The 24823-nt window shown below is 40.1% G+C and overlaps 1 protein-coding gene and 1 pseudogene across 12 annotated transcripts in view; one reads left to right on the forward strand and one right to left on the reverse strand.

Moving 5' to 3' along the window:
• The window catches only part of DST (dystonin), a 496232-nt gene that overhangs the window by 407921 nt on the left and 63488 nt on the right, over window positions 1-24823 (reverse strand). For all 12 annotated transcript variants that reach the window (XM_043591694.1, XM_043591680.1, XM_043591693.1 and 9 more), the window contains exon 3: window positions 21805-22005. In XM_043591694.1, coding sequence (XP_043447629.1) covers window positions 21805-22005 — 201 coding nt within the window. The remainder of the gene's footprint in view (window positions 1-21804; window positions 22006-24823) is intronic.
• Window positions 23347-24823, forward strand: part of LOC122490219 — a 48743-nt pseudogene continuing 47266 nt past the window's right edge.

Below are 24823 nucleotides of genomic sequence, written 5' to 3' on the forward strand. Positions count from 1 at the left end.
GCACCCCCATTTGTAGGTCTTTTTAATCTAAAGACTCACATCCTTCAGTTCTGAGACCTTTGTTGTTGTTTTATTTCTTTGATAATTTTCTCCTCACTATTTTCCTCTTCTTTCTTTTTTCAGATGTGGGACCATCTGGAACCATTCGATAAAGTTATCTTTTCTCTCCAATTGTCTGTCTACTTTCTGAAAGATTTCATTAACTATAAACTTCAAGACAGTGGGTGTGCTATCATTTTTAGTTTCTTCCTTTTTTATATTAGGGAGAGAGAGCATGCAAGTGGTGGGGGAAGGGGGGAGGGAGAGAGAGAGAGAGAGAGAGAGAGAGAATCTTAAACAGGCTCCACATTCTGCAGAACCTGACATGGAGCTTGATCCCAAGACCCTGGGATCATGAACCAAGTCAAAATCAAGAGTCGGATGCTCAACCAACTGAGCACCCAGACACCCCTCATTTTTAACTTCCAAGAACTCTTTGCTATGCTTTGCTCCTTATTATTTTTTAATTACATATTATTTTCATTTCATGCATGTCTCATGAAAAACTGCTCAAGACTTGGAAATGGGCAAAAGAGAATATTAGGTGTTCTTCCAATGGAGCGTTGAGTGCTGCCTAGCAAACCCTCAGGGAATGATCTAATTCTATAGGGGTGGGCACCTTTGATTGACTTTCTATTGACTAAACCAGTGGTTGTCCCACTTAATAATGTATCAATCAGTAGCACTTGGAGGGCTTGCTAAAATGTCTGCCAGACTCTGCTCTCAGAATTTCTGATTCAGTTGATCAGAACAAAGAACAAGCTCCCCGGTGATTCTGTGCTTCTGGACTACTTTGAGAACTACTAGACCAAGCTATTTATAACCCTGTAAGAATAAAGGTAACTTGTAATAAAACAAATTATTATTTTTAAAATTTTTTTAATGTTTATTTAGTTTTAAGAGAGAGCGAGACAGAGACAGAGCGTGAGCAGGAAAGGGGCAGAGAGAGAGGGAGACATAGAGTCCAAAGCAGGCTCCAGGTTCTAAGCTGTCAGCACAGAGTCTGAGACAGGGCTGGAACTCACAAACCCTGAGATCATAACCTGAGCCGAAGTCAGATGCTCAACCGACTGAGTCACCCAAGCGCCCCTTAAACAAATGATTCTTGTCCATAACAATGCAAATGAATTTTGTCCAATGATCCAATTGATTTAATTTCCACCCAGCAAAAATGACAACCCCAATATTACATATTATTCACCAGTAAAATATTAATCTGTTTTGCATCTATTAGCAAATTTACTTCTGCAGTCTTGACTAATTATATATCTCCTTCAGACTCTCCTCTGAATTTACCTTATTATCTAACAGGCTCCTGCATTAATTCATTAATAAGTTTAATAAAATCTTTAATACATGCTCAGTTTATATTTTTGGAGGGTCATGTTTTTAATTCTTTAATTATATTTAAATAGATATAACCTCTTACTCTTTCAAAGATGTTAAGAATTTTCTTCATCTCTCTATATTATCACTATCTCCTCTGAGTTCCTCTTTTTATTAGTTAGTCTGGGGTTTTTGTTTTCTCTCCTTTATGTTGGAGGCTTTCTTCAATATCTGGTGATGATTAGCCACCCATTCACATTCAGGACTGAGATACTAAAAAACTCACTGAAAACTCTGGAAACATGATTTAGGTTTGTCCAACTAGTGGGCTTGGCCAAAGCATGATTTGATGAAATCTGTCAACTGGTAGGATTCATTACCAAGCAATAAGGTAGCAGTTGACTTTTTCATAGGATACCCACTAAAATCTGCCTTCCTCAGGGTGGTTTGATTTCTTCAGAGAAGGGTCTTCCAGTCTCCTGCCTAGGAACTATGAACCTGGATGCTGGCATTTTGGAGGGGAGTGAAGTTCCTGAGGTGTAGAAGTCTTATCACATTTACACACCCCACATCTCACTCCTGCCTCTTCAATGCCTGTTATTCCCAAATCCATAGTCTCTCTGACCCAATTTCTTCAGAAATTATACTTTTCATCTCCTGTAGAAGTGAGGAAGAAGGTGTCTGAATGAATAAAAAACGTGCCTAGTCAAAATGCTCCTTATGGAGACTTTCAAACAGTTCCTATTTGTGGTCCTCATCTCATTTCCACCTGAAACAAAACAAGGTGATTCCTATTCCTAACCATGTCTCGGGTGCTCAGAAGGGGGCAATAGTTAGATTCTCTGTACCTAACAGAGGTTAGGTACCTAACCTTGGCTAAGTCATTTACATTTCTCCATTTGCTTTCATCTTCATGTACTGTGGTTCAAGGTTACAAATGTCTCTCACTTTCCTCAAAGATTGACTTTGTCTCTCAGTTTCTTGTTCTCCTTGTTATTTTGGAGCAATCTTGCAAGAAGAATCAGGAATTGAAATCCATCTACTTGCCACCTTGAAATCAAAAGTCCCAGGTACTCATAAATACGCTGAAATCTAGTTTCTGCCCAACATTATACATCTAAAATGTTCTCCCCTCAAAAACACTTAAGTCCTCTTTGTTGCTGCTTAAAATTCAGAACACAAATTCAGTCTTCACCCTTCTTAATTCCTTGGCAATATTTTACATCTTTACCACTCCTTTCTTGGAATTCAGTCTTCTCTTGGCTTCTGTGACACCATTCTCCTCTGGTTTTCTTCTCTGGTTGTGTCTTCTGTTTGTTTCATCCTGATGGATTCCTCTTCCACCATTTAACCCTCATATACCACACATACAGAATCCAACATATCTTCCCCCTCCCCTACACCACACCCTGTTCCTCTCATCTTGCTTTCTTCCCACTTTAGTGAGACTACAGAATCTACCCGTTTGCTAAAGCTAGACACCAACTAAAAGATTTTTCTTTTTTCCTCATCCCACATATTATTTGTTACCAAGTTATATTTAATCTAATCCTTTATGGCTCTCAAATTAATTCCTCTTTTCACCTACATTATTACTCAATTCAAGCCCTAATCATTTCTTACTTGGACCAAAGTATTAGTCTTCCTGACTCTAACCCTGTAGCCTTCCAATCCAACTGGTACATTGGCACTAATCTTTCTAAACAGGAATTCTCGTCATAACCCTCCCTTACTCACTGTCCTTAGGGCCCTCAATGCCAAAAGATAAAGGTTCAAATTTTTTAGCAGGGCAAACAGGGCCCTTTGTGACCTTACTCATGTCCAGCCTCGAACTCTCTACCTGCTTCGTTAGGAACTATTTCTAGTTCCCCAAAAGGAGCAGAGCTCTCTCATATTGTTCCTTCAGGACATGCTGCTCCCTCTGCTTGGAAGGTTTTCCCCTATTTCTTCAACAGTGCTTCAATACTCAGCTCAGTACCACACTTCCTCCAGGAAGCCTTCTCTGAACTTCCTATTTTGAAATAAGTGACTCTCTAATATTCTCTTAGAACACCTTCTATCACACTACATGGTAACCATCTGTTTGTCCCCTTCCATAAGACTATAATATCCTTAAAGTCAGAGACCTTATGTTATTCACCTCCATATCTCCAACACATCTAGAACCTTATTCCATACCTAGGTTCTATGTAAGTAATAATAGTAAACAGATATAACATCCATTATCTGCCAAGTACTGTTTTGAGCACCTTAAAAAGATGAATTAGCACAATAACATTATGAAGTTATGACCCCAATTCTATAGTTGAGGAATCTGAGCCACAGTGAAGCTAAATAACTCACAGTACCCAAAGGCACTGAGGTAATATGTGCTAAAGCCAGAATTTACTCTCACATAGGCTGTGTGGTTCCAGAATATGCACTCTTAGCCACTCCATCATAATGTTTATATTTGCAGAAAGGTTAAGTCTTAGCCCAAGCAAAATAAATTGGGCCCAACCCATTCATAAACCAGGTGCTCTTATAGCATGTGACATAAAAAGATTTTAGTTTCTGTTCCCATGAGAAATAACTTTCAAAAGAGTATCAAGAACAGTTGTTTTGGATGTATAAAATACAATCCAACTTGGTATTCCTTCTCTTTCTTCTATTCCTCTTCAGTCTGATTTCTCACCGTACGACTTTCTCCTATTCCATGATGGCTAAACATAACTATTCAGGAAAAAAAGTAGACCAGAGATTCATTATTAAAAATTTATTGAAATTCCACAATGCCCTAGGGCTAAGGGTTAGAACACAGAGCACAGTCTCTTTCTCCTTGGGGAACATAATTCTTCTCATTATTAAAGTCAAAACACGAGACAGAGCTACTACAAAGAAATTACTTTGGAAAAATAATTTTAGTATGCTTCTAAGAAAGCAGTGCAATTCTATTTTTTGACTTATCTGGCTCTTCAATTAGAGATATTTTAAAACATCAACTAATGAAATACTTCTACAATGCCTTGTAATAAAAACGCCTCTTACTCAAAGTTATATATACCTAGGGAAATAAAAAGAACCAGCAAAAATAACTGAGAATATAAAGCAAACACTAAGTAACTGCCAAAAGAATCAGACAATGTTGGGGCACCTGGGTGGCTCAGTCGGTTAAGTGTCCAACTTCAGCTCAGGTCATGATCTCATGGCTTGTGGATTCGAGCCCCACATCGGGCTCTATGCTGACAGCTCAGAGCCTGGAGCCTGCTTCACAATCTGTGTCTCCCGCTCTCTCTGACCCTCCCCTGCTCATGCTCTGTCTCTCTCAAAAATAAATACACATTAAAAAAAAAAATTTTTTTAAAGAATCAGACAATGTCTGATATCCCATTTACTCATCTTCCCACCCCAGCTCCCACCTTCAAACCACCAGTTTATATGTATATTACAAAATGAACCATCTAAGTTTTTAGGAGTAGGCCATGGGCCACAGAATTCTAAACTCTCCAACCATACTGTCTTTCACTCCTAAAAAATAGACTCCTAGAAATAGCACAACTCAAAAGGACATCACCAATCAGATATATTTAATCCAGGTGGTTTTTCTTTATTGGTAAAAATCACAAATTTCTCTAATTTGTCATCAGTGGAAGAAATCAAGTCTGACTATAGTTCACACTTTATTAAATGGGAGATTAATATGCTGTTTCACAGAAACAAAGAAAGAAAGAAAGAGAAAGAGAAAGAGAAAGAAAGAAAAAGAGAGAGAAAGAGAAAGAAGGAAAGGAAAAGAAAAAGGAAAGGAAAGGAAAGGAAATGAAACGAAATGAAACGAAACAGGACCGAACAAAAGGATGGAACGTGGTGCCAAGAATATTGACTAATGACTCTTTAACATCTCTTCTTTAAACTCCAAAGAGCTGAATGAACACATGACGCTCCACTTTAAAGTATATGGTCAGCTTGAATGCTGAATGTATGACTTTTGCCCTTCTGAACTCCTGGGACAAAGAATCATACTAAATAATGTTTAACCTTCTTGGAATGCAGGAAAGGCTGAAACTGATATGTCACAACTGATTATAATCACAGTCCAAGGGACATGGTTACTCTGATAGCTAAGAAAAAGGAGCTCATTTTCAACATTTATGCTGGGTATTTAAAAATAATTTTTCTGCAAGTGATAAAAATTCATAGCATGAAAGCACATGCCCTATAAGGACCCACTGCTTCTTTTTTTTTTTTAATGTTTTTATTTATTTTTGAAGGAGAGAGAGAGACAGAGCATGAGCAGGGGAGGAACAGAGAGAGAGGGAGACACAGAATTCGAAGCAGGCTCCAGGCTCCAAGCTGTCAGCACAGAGCCCCACACGGGGCTCAAACCCACAAACTGTGAGATCATGACCTAAGCCGAAGTCAGACGCTTAACCGACTGAGCCACCCAGGTGCCCCAAGGACCCATTGCTTCTTAAAGATCCATGCCTAGCTGTCCAGTTTCTGCAAAACTGAACAGAGTAATTTTTTTGCATTTAGCACAGCAGCTAAAAATTATAATCTTTTCTCAATTATCCATGCCTACTTCTAATAGGGCTAATATATAAGTAAAATTCACAGATAATTCTAAAGCATCCTAATTAAAATAGTTTCAAGCTTTCTTAAGTAAGCTTTAAACAGAACTAGAAATGTGTAAATCATCAGCTTGCCTCTCGATTTAAACAACAGAAAAATAGAAGTATGAGCAGCAAAAGAAAGTAAAGAATCTACTTCAGGAAAACCATCTCCTGAACAGAAAGTCACATAATGGAATGCAATGTCAATATTAAAGATTAACTAAAATCGATTAGGCAGTTCAATAGCTTGCATTTCCACCATCATCAAAATTTCATGAGCTCTGTAAGAAGACAGAAGTATAATTTGCTGGAAGAAGGTAACACTGCAAAAGAAGAATTCTGTTTACCAAGAAAAAGTTTTAAGATGAGGTATCACTTTAAGTTTCAGCAAGACAAAGTCAAGCAGTGTTGCCTTTTGAGTCAGTTTTGTTTTAATAATGATTCTATTTTCATATCAATAAATCTACCAAGAATGAAAACAGCAATCTCAGACAAAATCAGTTTTTTGATATTAAAATGAAAGAATATGCCTATATAATTCTTCACCTGTTTTACATTATTTGTTCAAGTTTTAAATAATAGCACACTTTTACACCATTCACCAACATGCTATTATAAAATTTTCTGAGCAAAAAAGCTGACAAATAAGCAATAGTCCTTTGTTAAAAGAAAAAAGAAATGAAAAGCCTCAAAAGATGGCCACAGGAATATTTCCCCCTTCTGTCTTTCTAAAAACCTTCTAATAGTAAATTATCTAAAATTTGGAAACGTTATTAACAAAACTTTAGGCTCACTCTATGGAAAACAAAAGTCACAGGAGAGACATAATAAAGCCAAGTGGTGATGATATAAATTTCACACAAATAAGTGTTTCATTTTTTTTAATGTCTTAAATTTGGTAGTATAAAGTACTACCATTTACACATTGTCCACCTTCACCAATACAAGTTTTGGTCAGTGCTGTTGGGATTATATTCCTACATACCTTTCCTCCTCCACCCCATTGGATTCCCAGTGAATCCCAGAGATCTTAATATCTCATTACTATTTTAGTACATCTCTCTAAAAGATATGGACTACTTTTAACGAAATTGTAATACCATTACCAATCTCAAACATTAATAAAAATTTCCTAATACCATCAAATATCTCATTAGTCCCCAATTTTCTCAAGAATTCTTCTTTTACTTGTGGTTTGTTTATCCAAACAAGGCCTATACATTACATTTAGTTGATAGGTTTCTAAAATCTCTTTTAATCTATAGATTACCCCTCCTGCTTTTTTTTTTTTTCCTTACAATTTGTTTCTTGAAGAAATCAGAGTGTTTATCCTAAGGTTTCCCACAATCTGGATTTTACTAACTGTATCTTCAGCAAATTGTTCAACATATTCCTCTGTCCTCTTTATTTTGTGTAAGTCTTTAATTAGAAATAGTAGTTTGACCTGATGTAGGTTCATTGTTTTTCACAAGAATATTAATCTTAAGGGTTATATAAGGCACCTAATGTGTATTGTTGGGGTTAGCAGTCACTGCTGATCAATGTTTCAGTTCATTATTTCATTAGGGTCTGCAAAATGGTGACACTGGAATTTCATCATGCTTTCTTCCCTCAACAACTATCTGATTTACTGTATAGAATAATTCTTATAGCCAAGACCAGATAATGCTTGATTCCTTTCCCTTTACCATTTTTCAGAAAAATGACTTGGTTCATTTAGCATTCTCCAAAGGTCATTAATCAGGTGGGGTTTTTTTTATATCATAAATTCATGGATTCTAAATATACTGATGTGTGTCAATCCACTGTGATCATTATTCTTATTGATCAGGCAGTAGGAACCTCTCCAAGTTTACTCCTGGTCCTTCTGACAAGACCTCAGTAATCTTGGATGCTTCCTTGCTTTCTGATTTGACAGGACGTGCCACTTTCACTCTATATTTCTTGCTCCAAATCTGCATCAGCCATTTCTCCAAGGCTGCTGAGGATGCCCCAACTGGATCCCCTCAACCCAGCCAGTACACTCCCAGCTGCAGCTGGTCCTGACTGCTAATGGCTCACAGCTGCTCCTTCTTCAAAGAACTCCCCTGGGCTAAACTCAGCTTCCTCCCACTTCCACCTTGGTGGCCAATGGCCAGTGGCTAACTGAAGTGGGGGACTAAAGGGTCACTTCCAGTTGAGACTAATTCTGGAGTGCAATTTGTGCGCCAAATTCTAATACAGGACCAGGTTGTAACTAGTTTCCCGCCAAGCCTTTGTCCTTGCTTATTAGCTTTTGCTCTCTGGCCTGTCCTGCTTTCTTTATTCTCCTCCCGAGAGCTGTCCTTCAATAAATCACTTTCACAAGGATGTCCCCTCCTCAGGATCTGCTTGAAAAACCCTACCATTAGTTTGTTTACATAAGAAATGACTTTAGGAAACTATAATATGGCATTACTACTGGATTGGTCGTTGTCTCTAAACCTGTTCAGTGGACGGAGCCAGGAAATACTTTTTTTTAATGAAAAAATTCATTATGAGTTCAAACTGATATTTCCAATTCAATTTTACGATTATAAGGGTTTACTTCTCTGATGTTATTATACCTGCATCTCTTCCCTCCCCCACTGAAAAACATCAACATAGCTATTTGCTAAATAAAGCTTCTCAAGTTTTTCGATACAGAACATCAATCAATCATGAAAGAATACAATCTTTGAAATTAATATCAGGTTTACATTGTTTTAGATCAATATTGCTTATTCTAATATGTTTTCATTCATATGCAAATGATCATACAGTAGCCTTTAAAACCTCAACTAAGAATTTACATTCTAAGTAGTTTCTCTTTTTTTAAGAGTAATGCTACCAACTGTCACTTCACTTATATGAAATATGTCTTGCCACCTGATACTCGATCCACAGTCATGCCCACACTGTGCCTACAAGGACATATCCTCCCATTAGCAATTAAGTCCTTTTCCGAGCATTTGCTACTTATGATTACCTCTTATTTACCTTTTGTCTCTCCTACTTCGTGATAATTTAAAATAAGCTAAATGTATATCTCCTCTGATGTTCCTATCATTCAAGTCCTTATTCCATTAACTTTTATTGTAATTCTTCTGCCTCTTTGCCTGCAGTTGCCGTTTAAACTCAATTTCTTTTTTTTAATGTTTATTTATTTTTGAGAGAGAGGGAGACAGAGTATAAGGGGGAGAGGGGGCAGAGAGAGAGACAGGGAGACACAGAATCCAAAGCAGGCTCCAGGCTCTGAGCTGTCAGCACATCACCCGACATGGGGTTCGAACCGAGCCAAAGTCGGATGCTTAATTGACTGAGCCACCCAGCCGCCCCTAAACTAAATTTCTTTTTTAACTGTAGTAAAACACACCACACAAGAAATTTTTCATCTTAACCTTTTTTAGTGTACAGTTCAGCAGTTTTAGGTACATTCACACTGTGGTGCAACCATCAACACCATCCACCTCCAGAAACCTTTTCATCTTGCAAAACTAAAACTCTATACTGATTAAACAACTCCCCATTCTCTCTTCCCTTCAGCCCCTGGCAATCGCCATTCTACTTTCCATCACTATGATTTCACTACTCTAGGTACTTCATAGAAGTATAATCATACAGTATGGATTCTTTTTCCTGACTGGCTTTTTTCATATAGTATAATGCCTGCAAGGTTCACCTATATTGCAGCACATGTCAGAATTTCCTTCCTTTTGAAGGCTAATATTCCATTGTACAGTTGATCCTTGAACAACACAGGAGTTAGGGGCACCAACCTCCCACGCAATCAAAATTCATGTATAACTTTTGACTCCCCAAAAACTTAACTACTAATAACCAATTGTTGACCAGAAACCTTACCAATAAGAAACAGTTAGTTAACATATATTTTATATGTTGTACCTACCATGTAAGGTATTCTTACAATAATACCTAACTTTTCTTATTTTTTTTTTCCGTATTTCTAAGCTATAGGTTTGTCTGCAAATTTTTTTCAAATTGTCAAAAACCACCAAAAAAATTCCCCGTGTATTTATTGAAAATAATCCACATATAAGAAGACCTGTGCAGTTCAAACCCGTGTTGTTCAAGAGTCAGCTGTACATATATATCACATTTTGTTAATTTATTCATCTGTCAATGGACACTTGGGTTGCTTCCACCTTTCCACTAGTATAAATAATGCTACCATGAACATGGGTATAAACGTATCTCTTTGAGACCCTACTTTCAATTCTTTTGGTTATATATCCAGAAGTGGGATTGCTGGATCCTATGGTAATTCTATTTTAAATTTTTTGAGGAACTGCCATACTGTTATCCATAGTAGCTGCACCATTTTACATTTCCAGTAACAATGCACAAGAATATTTCAACCTAATTTTTAACACCAGATTAAATTATGTATCTAATCTTCATTCATCGTAGTGACACTGAGCTGCACACAGTGGAGGTCAATGCTGATAAGTCAGTGATATTCCCTAGCATCAGAGTCAATTACCTACATTACCATATGATAGTTGAGCAGGATGTGTGAAGGCTGAGGCACGAACTAGGTACTATTAGTCTAAGGCAGACCTGCCAATGCATTGGTGCCCTAGGATAGCCGGTACAGACAATGCAGACTGAGCAGGCTCTCAAAAATATATAACTAATACGCCCTAGGACTGAATCAGGTAGAGAAAATGATTAATTCCTACAATCTACTGGAATCTATAGTCTCGTCCCTGAAATTTCTCACCTAATTCCTCAGGTGTTATCTGAGTTAGAGCTCACCCAAACAGATTACAGGGATAAGGGACATCTGCTTCTATTTAGACCTATGACTTTGGGTCAGTCCATTACTCTTTGAGGCTCAGTTTTGTCAGATTCGGTTAACAACATATTCCCTACTCAATGCATAAATTGGTTGTTCAGATTAAATGAGCTAATGAATATGAACATGCTTTTAAAAAATATGAAGTACTACTTACCGACAAAGTGCTACTGCAAAACAATAATTTTCCAGAAACATTACTTTCATTTCCAGAACTGACCTCTCTTTTCCCAAGGCACAAACTAAGCTCTCTTTGCTTATGTTCAATTTCTATAGTTTGATTTTCCTGAACTACACTTATCACTTCACACCCAGGGGGGTGGTGAGGAGGGGGGCACACTACTGACAGAAATCAAACAGATCCTTGTCACTCACCAGGAGATGGTCTGGAGGAGTGCAATGAAAGTGATATGTAGAAAAGTTGAGAAAAAGAGAAAAGGTCCAAAGAGATGTAACCAGGAGCCTAGAAAACAAACAGCTTTTTGATTCCAAGTACATTAAGTTGTTACTTTAGAGGTATCTAACAATGGAAGATCTTATCATTCAAAGGACTGGAGCAAAGGAGAATCTTGCATTAGGAGAACCTTTGAATCAGCTAAGCTCTAAGATCCCCTCAAAACATTTTGATTCCACAAGGGCTGATAGTAACACAGTAGCAGGTGGGCCTAGCTTCACTCTCTCTACAAACAATAGAAAACAGGGAAGGATCTTCTATTGTAACCCATGGGATTGAGGACAAAGATCAAGGAGTCACCTCAGGCAAAGAGGGCTTTTAAATGCCAAAGGAAGCTACTGGAGTGTGTCCTTTAAAATAAAGGAATTTATCCCCACCCACATTCCCAGCACAATTTAAAGACTGTTCTGGTTAGAAGTAAGAAACTAGACCATCTTTGAAGGGGCTTTCTTTTCAGTCCTTTGATCCACAGTTGTTCATGAAAACTCGGAAAGTTTAAGTGGCTATCTAACAGAGACTATCTGACACTTGAGTTTTCTTCAAATGTCCTTTGCTTGAGCTTAAAGAATTGAACAGATCACCCAGAGTACCAGAAATATTTAAATGGAATGGCAACAGGCCTTGATGTCGTCAAAATGCTGACCTAGGAAAGAATCACGAGTTAGAAAGATACACTTACTCTTCTCCAAGCAAAGCGCATGAATCCCTTCACCAAGTTAATCTTGGTTCCATGAATTGTTTGAGAAATTAAACTCTACCTGTATGAGCACTGTTCATTCAACATAGTCCACCTACCTGGCATGCTTCTGTGTGCTAATTATTCTTTCACCTATTGTTACCAAATTTATAGTACATAAAATCTTTTGTAAGATACCATAAGGGAGGCATAGCAATATATAGCAGACTCAGTAAGTTGCATGGGCATAATTCAAAAAATCCTTTTGAGGCAGTTAGCAAAAGAAATTTGACTTTATTAATTCAATTCACTCTCTAGAACTCCAAAGAGAAAAAGAAAACAAACATTTCCTTTAGAAGCTTCATACTTGCCAATTAATTAAGGCAAAGTAAGGTATAAGCTGTATAGTCAAGCCTTCCACAGAAAGGGAAGTGTCCTGAGGTTATGCAAATAAAGCTGCCTGGTCCCACATATTTGAAAAGGAAAAGGAAGACCATTTAATAATTTAAGCAGGAAAGGAACAGGGAAACATCCTACTATATTTTCAGTGAGATCAAGGATGTGTGGTTAATCTTTTCCACACTGCAGCAAGCTCCCAACTACAAAGATGACCTGAAATCCTGCTAACACTATTTTTTTTAAATGAAAACTATGCAATGTTCCAAAATAGTTTGCAGCCTTAAAATAACCTGAACTGCAATGAGAAAAGCAGAAAATTTCCCCAAGGCTGGAAACCAGAATCCAACAACAGAAGGCTAAAGTCAAGGAAGCAGTTTAGTAGGAGAAAGAACAGGAGAGAATAATCAGTGGGTTTGGGAAATCCTTTTCTGCTACCTTCTCTAGTTTCTACCTGAGTTGCCTTTTCTTGGCCAAAAATGAATATCCTTAAATGAAATTCAAGGGCCCGAAACCCATCTCTCCTTAAGGTATCTGTATTTCTTATGTGTGTGTATATATCACAAAGATTCACTTTTCTGTGTCACTGAAAATAACACTTGTATTCAGATGTGTGTACTTTTTTTTATCTCCTACCTCCCATCTCTGGCAACTACCAATCTGTTCTCTGTATCTGTATTTCTTTTTTTTTTTTTTAAGTACTTTTTTAAATGTTTTTTAATTTATTTTGAGACACAGAATGTAGCACATGCCTGCGCACAAGCAGGGGAGGAGCAGAGAGAGAGAGAGAGAATCCCAAGCAGGCTCCCTGCTACCAGTGAGGAGCCCAATATGGGGCTTGTGAGATCATGAGCTGAGCCCAAATCAAGAGTCAGATGCTTAGACGCTTAACTGACTAAGCCACCCAGGTGCCCCCTTTTTAAAGTTTTTTTTATTTAAGTAATCTCTACACCCCATCTGGGACTCGAGCTCACAACCCCAAGATCAAGAATCACATGCTCTCCCAACTGAGTCAGCCAGGCGCCCCTACATCTATTTCTGAGGAAGAGTTAGAAGTTATAAATGAACCTTAGTCCTCTTCCCAACCTCTCAATACTGGAGAACCCCAAGGCTCAGTCCTCAAGTCTCCTCTCTATCAACATTCACTTTTTGGGTCATCCCATCCAGTCTCATGAATTTGGTAACGTTTCTATACTCATGACCCCCAATCCAGGCTCAGGTTTTCCATGAAATTCAGACACTAGGATATCTAATAGATATTTTCTAACTTAACATATCCAAATCAGAAATGTGATTTCCACCCATCAGCCCAAACCTGCTTCTTCTTCAGTGATCACCATTTCAGAAACCCAGACCACCAATTGTCTGTGCTAAGCCCACCTGCCCTCTAACTCCTGAGCCAAAATTATTATGATAGGACAATACAGGAGTCAGTAGGCAGAAAGGGAAAGATTAGGGCCTGAGGTCCCCGGGTGGGGAAAAACACCTATTTTTGAAAAATGCTGGGAGTGTCTGACCACAGCAAGACCTCTCAGGCATAAGGTTCCTCTTAATAATGTAACAGACCTCTCCTACTCCCCCTCAGGTTTCACCTCTGGAATTTGACCTAAGACCTAAGAATGGCCATAGACCACCCCTCATACACTGGAAACGACCCAGTCAGGAATGGACAACCCAGCACCTCAAGCTATCCAGCCAATAAGGGTAGAACCTGAGAAGGAACAGGGAGGAAGGCAGGAAGAGGGAGGGCTCACCAGCACCGTATAAAACAAGGACCCTTGCCTAGAGTCCTCCGGCATTCACTTTTGAATGTCCCCTCTCTGAAAGAAAGCGTTCCTACTATTCTTCTTTCCTAATCTTATATTCTAATAAACTTTTGCCCTGCTGCTCATTTTGTGTCCAGCTCTTCATTCTTCAAAGTGGCGAGACAACGAATCCCGGGTATTGTGGTAAAAGAAATCCTGCAATATTATCAGGCTCAATAATTCAGTTACTTGCCGTGCAAGCCTCATGGGCCAAAGTTTTGCCAGCAGGGGGAGCAAGCTACGGCTTGGGCTGGGACCTGGGAACACCAGCAATTTTTAATCAGATATTCTTGCACCTCCGGGAGAAAGTCTCAGAAATTTTAAGTCACAAGGAAATGGAGGCGATGTTGTTGTACGAAAAATGAGAAGCAGCGAAATGTAACAAGAATGGACTCAGTGTGCCTGATTATTTGCAAGTGCTCTAAAATTTTCATTTCCCCTCGTCCCACCCCCAACACAAACACATAAATACCTCCTGGGGCTGAGTGTTGTTATACATTAACGGGTTCCTATGAGAGGGCAAGAGGCAGAAAGACTCTTACTACTCCCTACCACAAAAAGGGAGATTCAATAAAATGCATGGCGAAAATGAGGTTTGGAGTTTATCTACGGTTTTTGATACCATTTCTACCACCTGTGCAGGTAGGAAAACTGAGACTCAAAGTGATTAAAATACATGAGGAGGGTTCCTTAGGATAAACATCTAGCACTAAAAATATGATCATGTGAATTTCTCCATTGTCCAGTCAGGGTGTTTAGGCTTAAGTCTTATTTATGTTATCTACCAGTTGTGTGACCTTGATAAGTTTTCCCTTCTGGAAAGTGAGCACCTACCCCAGAGAACAGCTGGGAAGATTAAGCGAGAAAAAACAGGGAAACACAGGAGAACAATGCCCACTGTTGCCCACGTGGTAGTTAAGTGTGCACTCATGGTAAACGTGCCATAAATGTGAGAGCTCTTGCTATTGTGTGTTATCACGATGAAAAGGAGGTTTAAAACTCTAGGATTCCAACACAAAAGTTTTCTAATGTCAAAATACTAAAGGACAAATGGAGATCTGGTGCTAAGTATCTTTCCTGCTCCAAAGTGATGGAAAATTCCTAAGTATTCCAGTGACATGTCTTAACATAAGTCCCAAGACCTATTTAACTAAGAGAAAAATCTGGATAAATTTTTAGCTAACTCACTCTTAGAAACATTCCAAAGGTGTGAAATAAAATGCACATATATTATTAATCAAGTTTATATTAGTGATCTCTATTACAAATTCATATAGGCACATTTGAGTATAAATTATAGATTCAGAGGGGCACCTGGGAGGCTCAATCGGTTAGGTGTCCAACTTCGGCTCAGGTCGTAGTCTCAGTTTATGAGTTCGAGCCCTGCGTCGGGCTCTGTGCTGACAGCTCAGAGCCTGGAGCCTGCTTCAGATTCTGTGTCTCCCTCTCTCTCTGTCCCTCCCCTGGTTTTACTGTGTCCATCTCTCTCAAAAATAAACATTTAAAAAAATTTTTTTTAATTATAGAATCAGAAAAATAGGTTAGAGAAGCCAAGGATACAAAAGTATAATGCATTCCATGTGGCCTGTGGCCTACTTCATCAAGGGGCTGGTCCCAATGCAGGTTGGCTGAAACTGTACTGTCACATTTTCTGATCCATCTCCTTTGATGTGGGAATCAAAGGCAAAAGAAAAACTTTCCTTACAACTTTTAAATTTCCTTACAACTTACAGCCCATTGATGAGTCCTTGAGACAGGCAGAGTGACCTTCCTTTAAGAACTCAAGTGCCTCTTGGGGCGCCTGGGTGGCGCAGTCGGTTAAGCGTCTGACTTCAGCCAGGTCACGATCTCGCGGCCCGTGAGATCGAGCCCCGCGTCAGGCTCTGGGTTGATGGCTCGGAGCCTGGAGCCTGTTTCCCATTCTGTGTCTCCCTCTCTCTGCCCCTCCCCCGTTCATGCTCTGTCTCTCTCTGTCCCAAAAATAAATAAACGTTGAAAAAAAAAATTTATAAAAAAGAACTCAAGTGCCTCGATGTTAATACTTTGCTAGGGGCAAAAGGCAATCTTAGCTTAATATTATCCTAACCTCCAGGATCCTGTAAGTCTCCTTTAACATATAAAAATACCTTTGGAAACTTTCTTTATCTCAAACCCCCAAGATATATGTTAGCAATCATCCTCTAAGCATATGGCCCACTGATATACATCTGAAGGGTCTCTTGATTGAGGTTTTACTAGACAGTAATAAATGACCCACCTCTTCCTAACAATAGCTAGTCCCCTCAAGGTCCTGGAAACCTTGCTTCCAAAATTCCTAAGAGACTTACTCTATCCCTAACCCCCTCCCAACTTGAAAGTATATAATCAATTGCTCCTCACAACCCCAGTGCAGTTCTTTCTGCCCACGGGTCCTGTCCCCATGCTTTAATAAAACCACCTCTTTGCACCAAAGACGTCTCAAGAATTCTTTCTTTACCATTTTCTCTGAACCCCAATATTTCCACATCATCCTTCACAGCCACATCCTATTTCAGGCTTTCTCACTGTTAGGGCTGTTTATTATTCAGATGGCTACTAGAAATGCCTAGAGTGCTTCATATAAAGTCATTGAAATAATCCTGAATCACCACAGCTGATTTATTCTGTCCATCTCCAAGACACAATCAGAGTTGACTTGATGGCAACCCATGACTTTCTCCAAATGTGTAAGCTAGAAAAGGCACAGGCTTTGGGCACATGTTGAATAGGGTGGCTCTAGCAAGAACTACTGACTGCACTTATAACCAAATCCAGAAGAGGGCACAAGGCCTTAGCTCAAGTCCACATATGGTAATAAAAACATGGACATGTCAGCAGAGGCCCTAAGTTTCCAGAAGGTTGAACAGGAATCATGTGACATAAGATACCAACAGCCTCCTCACCAACTCTGACAATTTCCAATCTCTAAAACGACCCTAGAGAGGTGCCTGGGTGGCTCAGACAGTTAAGTGTCCAACTCTTGATTTTGGCTCAGGTCATGATCTTACAGTTCGTGGGTTTGAGCCCCATGTTGGGCTCTGCGCTGACAGTGAGGAGTCTGCTTGGGATTCTCTCTCTCCCTCTCTGCCCCTCCCTGGCTTGTGCATACTCTCTCTCAAAATAAATAAATATTAAAAAAGTTTTTTAAATGAAGCTACCCTAGGAGCTGCAGATAGAGGGGGGAGGTGAGCTTTACCTGCCCCCAAAGAACCCTCTCCAGAATTTTCTTTTTTTTTGCCCTAAACAACCAAGTAGCTTCCACTGCTATTTCCTGCCTCTCATCTCTCTCCCTTCCAATTCCTTCTGAAGAAGTGAGAGTCAAGGTCATCATCTGATTCCCCAGAAGCAGTGATCACCAGATTCCAGCATAGCATCACCTGTTAGACCCAAGTTCAGGCCCTAATTATACCTACAGTACTACAGTACTTACCTGACCCCTCTCCTGCTCCCCACGGACTCACCCCGCTCATGTTTAATCTTCCTAAAATTGTGCTTTAATCATACCTCTTCTAGTTAGACCTCCACAAGCACAAAAAATGGAGTTTAAACACAGTGGCTATCTAGAATGTTCTGGCCCCAGCCTCTTTTCCAGCTCTACCTTATACTTCTCTCATATAAATCCCCAAATCCAGTCCAACGGTTCTCAGTACTTTTACTAATTCCACTTATCATACCTAACTTCTGCTGCTTAGTCAATTCCTGCCAATATTTTATTTTGTTTAATGTTTATTTATTTTTGAGAGAGAGAGAGAGAGAGAGAGAGAGAGAGAGACAAAGCACAAGTAGGGGAGGGGTAGAGAAAGGGAGAGAGACACAGAATCTGAAGCAGGCTCTAGGCTCCGAGATGTCAGCGCAGAGCCTGACACAGAGCTCGAACTCACAAACCGTGAGATCATGACCTGAGCCGAAGTCAGATACTTAACCGAATGAACCACCCAGGGGCCCTGCCAATATTTTAAAGCCCAATCTGTGAAACAGTTATCCCATGACCACCCTAGGTGGGGTGTGGACGCTCTCTGTTCTCTGAATTCCTACATTGTATAAGCTATATGTCATATATAAATATCACTCATTCGTGTATTCATTAAAATGCATTCAGATGCCATTCTCCAGGAGATATTCTAGACAGATGACATAGCCTCCAAATAAGTCAAGGTGTAGGAAAGGAAAGGAAAAGAAGACATTACCAATTTTTGTTTATTCTAAGCAGGTCATTGTACCATGTATTTCCATGTGTCAGTTCGGTTCATCCTCACAACTCACTGAGGTAGCTAGCTACACTTTACAATAAGAAATCTGAGTCTCACAGAGTTAAACAACCTGGCAAAGATTACCTGATACGCTTTTTGTTTTTTGTTTTTATTTTCCACTATCCCTGACCCCTCTCAGACTCTCTTCCCATGTCTCCCTTGCTCTCTCCTTGGGATGATGATCTCTATTCTTCGAATCATCCAAGCCCCTTTGCCCTCTGTCTTCTAGTTAGGGTAGGTAAATGGAAACCTATAACCTATATACACTCGCCCTGCTCCCTCCCTTCCTGACTCACTGAATTCTGGCTGTGGCTTCACTCCTCCATCCCAGTTCCTATGAAAGGTTCTTTCATGGCCCCAGCAATTCTTACCAGGATGCAGGAAGACCAGTGCCATCTGCCACCTCTTCAGGCTAGGAATACTAGGTGGGCAGACTCCACCGGAAGGTTAGTGACGCACTTAGCCCTGCCCACACCTCTGTAAACAGTCCCTTCATTAAATTCTCTTCAGTTAAATTATCTTACATGCTACCTGGTTCCTGCCAGGTACACAGAGAAGAACTTGAACCCATGTCCCTCTTACTACAGAGGCTGACTTTTTCTTTTAAGATTTTTATTTTTAAGTAATTTCTACACCCAATGTAAGGCTCAAACTCACAACCCCGAGATCAAGAGTCACATGCTCCACTGACTGAGCCAGCCAGGTGCCCCATGCCTGCCTTTTTCACTTAGATAATTGCTATGCAGGAGATCTGTACAAAATGCTGAGGATCAAAACAAAAGGTATCTCACTGTGATAGGAAGGACCGGAAAAGCCTTTTCTGAACAAGTTGCTTGATCATGGGTCAGTCTTAAGAGGTGAATTGTAATTCACCAGGCAAACAAAGAGGGAAGACAGGCATTCAAGGACAAAATGGATATCAATTTCAAAGTCACAGAGCTGGGGCACCCAGGTGGCTCAGTCAGTTAAACATCCGACTTCGGCTCAGGTCAAGATCTTAGGGTTTGTGAGTTCAAGTCCCACATCAGGCTCCATGCTGAGAGCTCAGAGCCTAGAGTCTGCTTTGGATTCTATGTCTCCCTCTCTCTCTGCCCCTCCCCTGTTTGCAGTCTGTCTCTCTGTCTCTCTGTCTCTCTGTCTCTCTCTCTCTCTGTCTCAAAAATAAATAAACATTAAAAAAAAAAGTCACAGAGGAATATGTCTTATTACCCAAGGCAGTTATGTACAGTGCTCATGAGAGAATAATGGTGGTTGAGGGTTTCAAAACTGTGATGATACTCACTTACCCAACCTGAACCTGAAATCTGAGGTTAGAAGCAACAAAGAATTCACTGTATTCCGGTCAAGAGAATCAATGTGCCTATTTCCTACCTTCAACAGATCCCCATCACAGAAGATAAACCCAACTGTTTAGCATAATATACAATCCCTTGATGATCTGGCCCTGCCTGACCCAACCAGTCTCATCCACCAGCACCACCTCCAGCTGTTCCCTGAGGACGATACACCTTGTCACACCTCTGTGCTTTTGTACATGTGCTTCTCATCAGAGATACAAACTCCTCTGTCAGGATTCATCTCAGGTGTCTGCTTCTCTGTAAATATTGCTGGCCCTCCAAGATGCTCAACATGCTTCCATGGTACCTTGTCCTTAACTCTACAATAGCATTTTCATAACACAGACATGCATCATATTTACTTGCTTGCATGCTGGCCATGGACTCAGCTGTGTGTTCCTACAGGCCATGTACTATAGCAAGGTGGCAGACTGCAGAGGTAAGTGCTTGGGTTCCAAAAGTGGGCTGCCTAGATCCAAATCCTAGACTCTGCTGCAAACAGCTAGGTAAATGTAGGCATGTTATTTATCCTCTTTGAGCCACAGTTTCATTACCCATAATATGAAAATAATAACAACATCTACTTGATAGGGCTGTCAAGTGAGTCCTATTATACAGTAAGCCCTCAATAACTGTTAGTTATTCAGGGCACCCACGTGGCTCAGTCGGTCAAGCATCCTACTTAGGCTCAGGTCATGAACTTGTGGTTCATGAGTTTGAGCCCTGCAATGCACCGGGCTCTGTGCTGTCAGCGTGGGGCCCGTTTCAGATCCTATCTCCCTCTCTTGCCCCTCCCCTGCTCACACTCTCTCTCTCTCTCTCTCTCTTTCTATCAGAAATAAACATTAAAAAAAATAACTGTTGGTTATTCAAATAACTATTTATTTGAATAAATAAATAACTGTGCATCCCTTATTTCCAAATAAACAAGCTTATATTTGTTGAGAGTGAATAAATTTTCCTACCACTTCATATTAGATACCACATAGATACCTAATAGCTTGTTTCACTAAATCATGAAAAGAACACTCTCATTTCTAAATATGTGCTTATTTTACAATCGTTTAAAGACAAACAGGACCTCTTCTGTAAAGGAACTTAGCTTCTTGCCATCATTGTTGGCCTGCTCACTGAGTCAGACATTCTCCCGGCCTTCTAGCAATCTCCGCATGTGCCCGCGATGCAGTTACCTCCACAGAAGGGCAGTTCCACTTTAATAATGTACAAAAACTTACTAACAAGTCAAATCTTGATGGTTCCCCTAGGTTGGCATAAAGAATGACAAAAATAGGCTCCCCCTAACATAAAAGCGAACCACAGGGAAACTTCTTCTAAATGCTAAAGCAATGTAAAACTATTGCAGTTATGAAATATTTTTTACAAAGTTTTCATGTGGCATTTCTAAGCCCCAAATCCTTGACTGCCACAGCCTTGGTCAAAAGTCCACGTGTGAGAACCTGAACCAAGAAAAAATATCAACGCACATAGAACAATGGGGTCGACAGGTGGAGACCGGCTCCCAGGTGAGGGCTTTTCCCAGATAAGGTAGCACTGCAGCCAACAGAGATGCAGAGCACTTAGTTAGAAGAGGACAACACTGCCTGCTGCCATGGACCCAAACGAAGGCCAAACCAGAGAAGGCTAGCACCCTTACCATCACCCTGGCTGGCTGCAGAGAGCAGCACAGGCCTGAGTGGCCCAAGAGCCTCCTCCTGGAGAGGAGTCCCACCTTTCCTTGCACTGCTTCTCCTTTACTGATACTAGGTTGGCTGCTGCCCCTCTTCACCAACTCCCACCCTGTCATTATTGCCCCTCAGCCTGTTGACTCAGTGATGCCTGCTCGAAATCTAGACCCTGGCTCTAATGGGGCTCAATATCCACCAGTTTTTAAATCACTCCATCTGCAGTGATCAACTCTGGCCTCTTTGACAACTCTCCGGCCCAGTGCTTTCTGTGAAATCACACTCCCTGGAATTCATATGGGTTCATAGCACTTGCTGAGGATCACAAGACAGTACTCTGATTAGTTAATCTGGCAATTTTCTCAAAGAACAACCACGCCATGTATTTAATAATCTTCTAAAAGTTCTCTACTTACAGGCCTTCGGGTTGAAGCACCTTGAACGGAATGATAGAATTCTGGCTGGACTCGGCTATTTTTCTTGATTCTTCGTTTCCTCACTGAAATTTCTTGCTCACTCTGATGGTGAACTTCCACCACAGGTTTGGCCTCTTCCAGGCGAGCAGCTGCGGCCGCAGCAGCACGTCTTCTAAGATGCCGAGGGCTTGCTCTGAATCCCTGTGGCAGAAAACAAACCCAAACAAATCCAGATTTGTATTGAGTTAGTTTGGTGATCCTCTGGGGCTAGTTACACAAAGGGCTCCAAAAGTCACCAAGCTCAAGGAGGTCATTTACAATCCCAAAGGGAGTATATACGTAGAAGGAGGCTCAACCTGCAACATTGTGTATTCTGTCAAGCACCTCAGGGTCTCAAGACCCAGAGTTACTCTATGTTAAGAAATGCTTTTAGGGGCAAGTGGGTGGCTCAGTCAGTTAAGCATCTGACTCTTGATTTCATTTCAGGTCATGATCTCACGGTTCATGGGATCAAGCCCCACATTGGGCTCCACGCTGACGGTGAGGAGTGTGCTTGGGATTCTCTCCCTCCCTCTCTCTGCCCCTACCCCCTCTCTCAAGATAAACAAATAAACATTAAAAAAAAAGAAATGCTTTTAATTCAGTTAAAAAAAAAACTAGCAAGTGAGCACATTGATTTACTTTTGTGTATATAAGTCAGACTGCATGTGAAGAAGGATATTTCTTTCCACTCAGGCATGAAGCATGGCATATGAGCAGGACTGAATACTGTTACATGGCCAAGTGTTACTCTATATTCCTGAGAGCAGACTCTGAAGGTAAGAAAGCAGGAATATAAAACATCATTATAAAACACCATAAAGATTTAAAACTAAATGGAGGCAATGCAGTAAAGCAAAGAGTACAAGTTTAGCTAAACCATATTATGCATCTGGGAATATAGAACGTTGGAAAATACCAAAGAATTACATAAAATAGTCTCTGTCCTCATGTCGCTTACAATTTACTGAAGAACAGAAGTGCATGTATACATTGGCATGTATAATTAAGAGTTAAAGTGGGCAACTGAGGACACTCAGTGCTAGCAGATCTCAGAGGAGGAATCAATGAATGAAGCTGAAGATAGTCTATATTTGGCTTAGTTATGTGGGTGGCATCTGAAGAATGAATAGAATTTACATTCCAAGCAAGGAAAACAACATAAGGAATGAATGAATAAGTAAAATGATGGATGGATGGATGGATGGATGGATAACATATTTATGCAGCAATAGGAAACACTATTTCATGATGTACCAGGAGGACCATATAAGTAAGCTATGCACAAAGTATGGTGGGAGACCAGAGTGTAGGGGGTGCTAAATGCTTCAAGGAGGGTTGCAGGTCTTCTCATTTTTAAAAGATTTATAAAAACTACTTAAAGACTGCAGTAAAAGCATAAAAGATGGAGGGTAAGAATTTCAGGAGAAGAAGCAGTATGAAAGATTAATATGTATGGGGGATTCCCGGTGAGAGACATGGGAGAAGATCTGAGGTCTGATTATGGAGACCCCGAATACCAAACTGAAGGACATGAACAAGGAGAAAAAAGACAAAAGTAGGGTGTGACCCACAGAGTCAAAAGAAGCACTGAGGTCATCAAAAATCAATAAGGAGAAGATGCAAATGGAGTTGGCAAAACACATTAGCCTGTTCCCATCCCTTCTCTGTGTGCAAGCTCAGCTGGGTCCTCTTGTGTCCAAAACAGTCCCAGAAGATCGCTACAGTTCCCACATAATCCAAGAGATACTACAGCAGCTAGGAGAGAGGAGGATTACAAAGAGGGAGCTGGGCCAATCACTAAAATGCCTTCTAGATCAGAATTAGGACCAAACAGAACCAACAATCACGCAACCTGCCTTTTAAATATGCAAGTTCATGGACATCCTCCCCCCAACCCCCACCCCCGCACACACAGGAACACACGCACATGCTCTCTCTCCCCTCTCCTTTCTTCTTTCTGAATTAGACTCTGTAGGGGTGAGGCCAAGAGCATCAGTTTTTGGTTTGGGTTTTTTTTTTTTTGGTCATTCTCCTTCTCTTTTATTTTTATTTTTATTGATGTATAGCTGACACACAACCTTACATTAGTTTCAAGTGCACAAAGAATTTCTGTTTTTAACAAGCTCCTCTGGTAATTTTTCTGTGCTTTGAAGATTGAGAGCTTAGTCTCACCACAAGGTGGCACTAACCTCCAGATCCGCTGCATTCTTTCTGGTTCAGAAATGAGTGAATTTCTGGTAGAATTAACAAAGTACTTGCTAATACACTAACTTCTGTCATAGAGGGTGAGTGAGTATATTTCTTTGGTAAGAATGTAGATCCTCCTTCTCTTATGTTTCTATGAGTCATAAGCAACCAAATTTTGTTTAACCTGTATTATTACCAATACTTCTTGCTGGCCTACAAATTCTAAAAACACTTGGGAAAAAAGCACCATAAAAATCCCTTAATGAGATGCCCTCAAAAAAAGTTTAAGAAAAAACATGTAGGTGCAGGGGTGCCTGGGTGGCTCCATTGGTTAAACATCAGATTCTTGATTTGGGCTCAGGTCATGATCTCATGATTTCGTGAGTTCAAGTCCCACCTCAGGCTCTTCACTGACCATACAGAGCCTACTTGGGATTCTCTCTCTCTCTCCCCCTCTCTCTTTGCCCCACCCCCACTCACACTTTCTCTGTCTCTCCCAAAATAAATAAGTAAACTTTAATAAAAAAAAAAAAAACCAACATGTTGGACGTTGGTGCAGTCATTCCAGACAGCAATAATCCAATAAACCTGCATCCCTGTATCTACTCTAGAGAAATTCTAACAAGTATGAGGGTATTTAAGGTATCATATTATTTGCGATAATAAAAATTTTTTAAAAAGTTTAAAGCATCCTTCCTTAAACTTCATAATTTTCTTTACACCTTCACATTATTTCAAAGATCTGAGCACCACCATGTGATTTCTATTATAGCCAAATACACTTGCACTA

This window comes from Prionailurus bengalensis, chromosome B2 (genome assembly GCF_016509475.1).
Source record: "Prionailurus bengalensis isolate Pbe53 chromosome B2, Fcat_Pben_1.1_paternal_pri, whole genome shotgun sequence".
Lineage (NCBI taxonomy): Eukaryota > Metazoa > Chordata > Mammalia > Carnivora > Felidae > Prionailurus > Prionailurus bengalensis.